The 7,515-nt window shown below is 31.7% G+C and overlaps 1 protein-coding gene across 1 annotated transcript; it reads right to left on the bottom strand.

Annotated features, from left to right (window-relative positions):
- Positions 1-1,155: 1,155 nt before the first annotated feature.
- Positions 1,156-5,746, bottom strand: LOC108911104 (inducible metalloproteinase inhibitor protein-like). The gene is made up of 2 exons (XM_018715938.1): positions 5,668-5,746; positions 1,156-1,472 (listed from the first exon to the last, which is right to left on the bottom strand). Exons 1-2 carry the CDS (start codon positions 5,744-5,746, stop codon positions 1,249-1,251), a joined length of 303 nt encoding a protein of 100 aa, XP_018571454.1. The 3' UTR covers positions 1,156-1,248.
- Between the last annotated feature and the right edge of the window lie 1,769 nt (positions 5,747-7,515).

Here is a 7,515-nt window from a genome sequence, read left to right as displayed (position 1 = left end):
ATTAGATAATTCGAAAACCCATCAATTGAATGGAAAGCCCAAGGTAGAAGAAATTTGTTAGCAATTCAATAAAATTTTGTAATTTTTTACTGTTTTAACACAAATTGTTAAGAGAAACCTGAAGGGAAAAATTCGATTCGCTGAAAAGCTCATTTTTTTTCTGAATATAGTATACTGTACTGTTATTTTTTCTAAAATTGTTTCTTTTATAACAATTTTGGTCTATTAATATTAGTTAATATATGTTCAGCAAACTGAAAAAAAATATAAGACTGTATTCTTATCAACTAACTCCTGTGTAATATTGGGCACCACAAAAACCTCCTTGATAATTACGGTTTGTACAATTTATTAAACATTAAATACATTAAATCACCTTAAATCTCTAGAATCTCTTACAAAAAGAACAGCTGAAGGCAAAACTGCAACAATCAAAAAGAATTGGAGGTATTGGTGGTTATTTCGAGAATGTTTTATAATTAATTACATATATGTATTATGTATTTTTGTAGTTGCACCTAATAAAATATTCTTTCCTTTTTCCTTTTTATTATTGTTTTCATATCTCACTGCTTTCTGCATTCGATTCAATTTTGTCCTATAATCTCAAAAACTTTTACGTTGTAATTTTAAAACATTTGAGTTTAACCTTTTTAACCAAATACACTTTTTTTACAAAGAATTGAATTTGATTTAATAATTTCTTGCTGGAAATTTAGATTATCGTAGGGCAAAGAAGTTGGACATCTTTTTACACTAACAGGGGAGTGTAACAATACCTACCCGTAATTGTCATCTTACACACAATGATTGTGTACCTAATTCGTACAAAAAATTGAAAATATTTTTTATTTTTTATACAAGCAACGCAACGCGAAAACTAGTTAAAAAATTTTATTTACCTGTCAAAATACATAATAGTGCCAATTTTTTTGCTCATACTCTGAGTTTTCAAAATCATTGAGACTTTTCAAAATATAATTGGAACATTGAATGCCCTGTATCTTTGAAATCAGCAACATTTGCATAATGCATATTTGGCTCAATCGACTTATTTTGGCCACCAATATCTCTAGCTTCGAGATTTCCCAATCTTTCGCAGACACCGTGTATATTTAATTAAAATGTTATACGTCATTGAAATTAAACATACTATAAGCACATAACAGAGTTATATTATAAGCTACATATTTATTTCTTTTTTAGGGTTGTAATAAATTTAGTCAATAACGGAATGAATATAACAGTTTATTTTTTGTATGTAGAATAGCAAATATATTTTGCGGGACAATCCTCTATTCTAATGCAGACACCATTATCATCTCTGGCATATCCATCCATACAGTAGCAGTCATCGTTACACCTTACGTTTATAATTGGACATGGTTGTCCTAGAGTAGCACACTCGGTCTGACAGGCGCTACCGCAATCGTAGTATTCATTTGGTCTTGTACAGTTGATCCATACCAATCCTGAAAATATGTTACAATATTTTTGATTTACATTCCAGAGGACAACGGTAATTATTCATCTGGCTACCAGATAGTCGTAAGGTCAAAATATGAAAAACCACCTTTGACCGTTTTTAGCAGTGCCATCTATATTGTAGAGTAAGACAACTACAGAATTGCAGAATTATATTTAATGCGAATTGCTGAATAGTTATCCCTTCTCTGCCTCCATCGAATCAATACAAAAGAAATAATTTTGCTATTTATTGACTTTCTTTTATAAATACCTTAACATTTTATATGGATGTTCATCACAGGAAACTACCCTATTGGGTTAAATATAGCTTAGGCCAAATAAGATTGCTTCATTTTGTAACTGAGAAATTATTGAAGCAATTACAGTGAAGCTTGGACATTACATCAACGTGATCGATCACATAATATTGCTATATTCTTCCACGTTTGATTTAATATAGATAACATGGGTGCCAATCTACTTATAACAACTGTGGTTGTTACGATCCATCACTTATAACGCTCTAATTTTGAATCGGTTGACCACCACAAAGAGCATATACAGTGTGTCCCAAATGGTGGAACAAAAATCGCTGAAACAGGCCAATTAGTAAATAGAAATTGTCACTTTTCAGTAATATCACCTATTTTTTTGAACCTTGTTTGACAGACCTCTAACATTACCGACATTTTTTTTTAATAAGACGATCTATACTTTATAGTATAAATAAATAGCCCTTCTAAAGACGAATTCAGCGATATAAGATTATACCTACTTTTTTGTCATAGTTGTAAAAAAATATAACAAATTGTCTTTTATGTCGTACTGACGACTATTTCAAATAATCATAGTCTCTTCCGTACTTTAAAAAACGTACCTACTCTTTATTAATCTCTTTCTACTTATTTTAAAGCTTTTTTTTCTAAAAAAAACACATCGATAAACACCAGATTACCTTAGGTAAAATTAGTCGATCTACAATAAGTAATGTATCCAAAAAATGTGAAGAAACCGAAGGTATAAAAGGAAGGCGAGGAACGCTAAGCGAAAATGATCTCAAAATGTGATACTCGCCGTTACTGAAGATCTTCACTCATCCATTAGATCTATCTCAACCAACTTCAACTTGTCGAAGTCCTTAATTCACAGAACTCTGAAGTTTCAAAAGTGGCATTCTTACAAAGTTAACGTCTTATAAGAACTATGCGCAGATGACACAGACATTTATTTAGACAATACAACTTAAAAAATCACATAATTTTCTCTGACGAAGCAACTTTTTGCTTAAACGGAACCATGAACAAGTAAAATACTAGGTTTTGGAGCCCAGAAAATCCGCATTATATGCAAGAAAAATATTCACAACGGCCGGAAAAGCGAATGTTTGGGCTGGAATAGTAGGAAATCGCATACTGGGGCCTTATTTCTTTGATGGCAATTTGACATTTATTTAGATTTTTGCGTTTTCAGCTGATTCCAGCACTGGAATTAATTTTTTCTAACCCTAATGAGCACGATATGCCTGCAGGTGATATCTGGTTCCAACAAGATGGTGCTCCTCCACATTTTCGCCTCAATGTAAGGAATTACCTTAATAAAGTTTTTCCAAATCGATGGATAGGCAAAATAGAGCAGCTTGAATGGCCACCATGCATTTCTGACTTAACCCCACTAGATTTTTTGTGAGGTTATCTATAAAGCAAAATGTATGTGAACAGATCAAACACTATCGAAGTATTGAACAATCGTATCAGAGAAGAAGTTCTAAACATAACACCAATGTTATTCAACATGTAATTTATAACTTTGAACACCGAATTGGGCATTGTGCAATGGTTAATGGGGGCCATTTTGAACATTTCTGTAATAAAATAAAAAGTAGTACTAAATTATTGTTTTCATTTCATTCATCCATTTTTGACAAATATAACAAAAAAGTAGGTATAATCTTATATCGCTGAATTCGTCTTTATAATGCCTATCTATTTATACTATAAATATAGAGCGTCCTATTTAAAAAAAAATATCGTTAATGTTATAGGTCTGTCAAACATGGATCAAAAAAATTGATAATATTGCAGAAAAGTGACTATCTCTGTTTACTAATTAACCTGCTTCAGCGATTTTTTTAATTTCAACCGGAAAAAATATAAATTTTGTTCCATCTTTTTGGGACACGCAGTATATCAGACTTGTACCGATGTCGTGCTTGGGCAATATAAAAAGGTTTTTATGTCGAGTCTCACGACGAAGTGCACAAACTTTAAGTTAATATTTCTCAGATAAAACTAAGCTAGAAAGTATTACCTTGTACTTTCTTAGCCTTATATAGCCTGCCGTTGTTGTTCTCGGTCTAGGCTCTGTGGAAGCGGATCCGCTAGCAGAACGCCTGGTACCACCGTGGTGTTCATTTCGATCCTTGTTGCTAGTTCTAAGGCTGCTACGGTCGGGACCGCTTCTCGAACAATAGTGGTCCTCTGAAACGTTCCGTAATGGTCTCTGTAACTGGTCACATCCAACTCTTCCAAACATTTCGCCGATAATCACTACCAACATCTTCAGTGGCGACAAATGCTTCGCCGCAACTAAGTCTCAGTCTAGAGGTTCTGATAGCGGATTCGCACCATAGAGACTAGCCCGAGAACAACAAGGTCAGGTCAAGGATTCTACCATCGTATTTCAAATAACGTTTGATATACGGGATCTGCCCTTTTCTTGAAGGGTTATATCTACGTGTATGACTTTTTTTTTTAAGTATTTGTGCATAGTTAAATTAAGTTTAAATTAATTTACTCTTGTCAATTTTTCTTAGATTTTGAAGTAATTCGATTTGTTTTCCAATGGAAAGTAAAAATACGTTAAAAGTATAGGAACTATACTTTTACGTATTTTTTTTTTCAAGTATGTTTTTGTTGTAATTTTTATTTAGTGTAAATCTTTGTAACAAATTTATTTATTGACCGATTTACTTTCTTCTCTTACATCTTATATAATAAGAATTTCTTTTCAGTTATCAAAACTTTTTTTTATTTTCTTTTTGTGTCAAATTTAACAAATATTGTTTAGCTCCTTTTTTTATCATTTATTTAAAATGAATTCTATATATCCTCAATGTGGTTTCTATCAAATTTTGTGAAAAAAAATTGATTTTGCAATGAGCAATAAATATTTTTTCTCGAAATTTGGTACAAACAGCATTGATGAGATGCAGAAGCCAATGGCGTAGTCAGTCAAAATTTACTAACCAATTTTTGTCAAAAAAAATTAAAAGTTGGGGTTAATAAGTGAACGTAAATAATTCAGATCATATGTGATGTGTGTATGTGACTGTAAGCTTCATCTTAAAACCAACGAATTAAATCAGTCAACAAATCCCTTTTTGAAAAAGGTGTTGCCATTTAAAATTATCACACTGTATATCCAACTCGTTGAGATTTGGCTTTTCCATGTATTAATTTAATAATTAAAATTCTTTTAACAAACTGTTCTCTGTGTCATAACAAACAGAAAATTCTATTACGCAGAAATACTCGGTCTAATAAAAATTGTAACTGAAACTTTCATAAATAAATAATTACAGACATAGATAAATGTATTTTATTTTCCCCTGCTCCATTAAACAGATTAAATTAGAAAAATGGTAGTCAAAAATAATGTAGAGCAACTTTAATGAACTCTGTCAACTCCTAAAAAATATAGATTTTCTGGTACCAGGAAGAAAATGTATTATTTTTCAAAAAAATATGTTCAGGGTCATTCATGTAAAATTTTATCCCCCTTATCTTTTTTCCGTTTCTGTCTAAGAAAAAATAGTAAAGTTTTAGGAAGTTCTCTTGTCTGAAATCACAAGATATGTACAAAAGAACAATGGACTGTTGTCTACTAAAAATATAAAACAAATTTTGCTTTTTGAAATAGAAAACAAATCTGTGGTCATTATCATTTTCCCTATATAGAAGGATAAGGGAGATAGAATGTAATGTGAATGTCCCTGTATTAACCAGCAATTATAAACACCAAAAAAAAAAAAATTAAAAAAGTTCCCAGCTAACGAGAAAAGCTAAACGTTTATCTTCAAAGTGCAATATAAAATTATAAAAATTCTAAAAACATTAATATTTAAAAAATCAGTCAGTTTCACATAAAGTATTATTACAATATTTTTTTTAAATATTTTATGAAGAGACATTTGAAACTTACCCCCAGGTGGTAGGTATTTTCCAAAACTAGTGCCACTAAGGTATCCAAGGAACACGAGAAACAGCCAGCACTTCATCATGTTAAAATGTGAATACATTACTTAAAACAATGTTTATATACTCCGTATATGGCCATTATCCTGGCTAGACTGCAGTGGCGCCGATACAGTTACCAAATTTGTTGACACAGTAAAGAAAAAAAAAAACATTTCAAAAGATAAATATGTACAGAGAAGTATGAAATCTTAGAGTTTGGCATTTGTGGGATAACAATGGTAAATTCTTTGTCGTGAAATGGGTACAGATTATATTATATTTACATTATTACTATTAAATGCATTTTCTTTCTCATATAAAGTTTTATTACACTAAAGAATCATCAAAATCTTTCTTTTAAAAGTCGTAATCGTAAATCGTAAAAGCAAATCAACATTGTCAACACTTTTGACTTCTTCAAAAGAAATATTTTGGGTTTTGACTAGTCTGGCGCCTTCCACTAGCCACTTTGGCACTTGGTTTCTGGATGATATTGAAAATTTCTACACCAGTCACAATATTGTAAATGATTTGGCATCCTTGATTATGTCCTTCCAATGTTGAATCCTGAGCAATTTTTGGTCGTCAGTCAACTTATGCCGAACAACCCACACTTTTCGTTAGCCCAAATATTCGGCCAAAATGCGATAAATTGATGTTTTGGGGATGCTCAATTGCAATTCCATAAATTTCAATGAAGATTTTGGCAGATCTTTGATGCATTCGGGCACAACTTTGATGGAATCTGCGGTGAGCACGGATTTCGGTTGGCCGACATTTTTTATTTATTCGCTTATGCCACCCATGGACTCTGTCAAGGGATAAACAATATTAGCTCTTTGTTCTCTTCTATTCGTGCAAATGTCATGAAATTTTGACAGTACACCAGTGAAGAATCTACCTTTTTGACGCATGTAATTGCCAATAGATGACCTCACTAGAAACACCAATTTTTGAAAAATCCTGTGTGGGTGATGTAACCTAAAAAACATGACATATCTCAATTGTCACTACTATCCACTATCTACTACCTGCTAAAGTATTGCTTTATACCCATTGGCTGAGCATGACATTTGTTGCACTAAGCGAAATGAAGTTTTTAACTCACGATACAGGAAACAACTACTCTGCGGATTACAACCCTGTGCAGAATGAAATTACATCCACAGTATCTAGTAAACAACTCTCTGTCAGTGGATGCAATAATATTCCACTGACGAATAATCCGAGGTATTTACAGATATTGCAGGTGAAATTCAATGTTGTACGGGGCTCTAGTCCGCAGAGTAGTTCTTCCTTAATTAAAGATTCTTTTTATGATCAACGCATATGATGCAGTACCTTCACATGAATGAAGACGAATATTATTTGATTAGATATGGAAATTGTTTATAATATTTTTTGATGTATCCCAAATTAACGAAAAGGCCTTTCATTAACCATCTTTAACTGCGTTATTTTAAAAAGTCGTGTTGTTTGTAACATTTAATTATCGTCGAACGGTGATTATTTTGACATAAAATTTTAGGACTTCTGCAGTAGCGTACTGCTTACAGTTCAGATCAGTAGAACTAGTTTCCATATGTTTTCCTAACTAAATGTCGCAAATTGACAAATGAATACTTACTTTAAAAACTTCTTAGTGCATATATATGTTTCATTTTCAACATAGAATCATATTTTACTTTTTAAAATCATCCAATGTAATAGATTTTAGGTTGTTTCTCTTTTTGTTACTCACTGGTCTATTTATTTAGGTTTTAATCACTTTAAAAAATGATAAAATATTTAAATAATATGCATAGGTACATGC

This window comes from Anoplophora glabripennis, unplaced genomic scaffold (genome assembly GCF_000390285.2).
Source record: "Anoplophora glabripennis isolate ALB-LARVAE unplaced genomic scaffold, Agla_2.0 scaffold173, whole genome shotgun sequence".
Taxonomy (NCBI): domain Eukaryota; kingdom Metazoa; phylum Arthropoda; class Insecta; order Coleoptera; family Cerambycidae; genus Anoplophora; species Anoplophora glabripennis.
The sequence above is the reverse complement of the archived record's forward strand: the minus strand, read 5'-3'. Positions and strand labels throughout refer to the sequence as shown.

Excerpts from the sequence above, each read along its gene's own strand:
- LOC108911104 (XM_018715938.1), bottom strand. The coding sequence starts at position 5,746 with ATGATGAAGTGCTGGCTGTTTCTCGTGTTCCTTGGATACCTTAGTGGC. Across the intron at positions 1,473-5,667 it reads AAAATACCTACCACCTGGGG|GATTGGTATGGATCAACTGT; the intron begins GTAAGTTTCAAA and ends ACATATTTTCAG.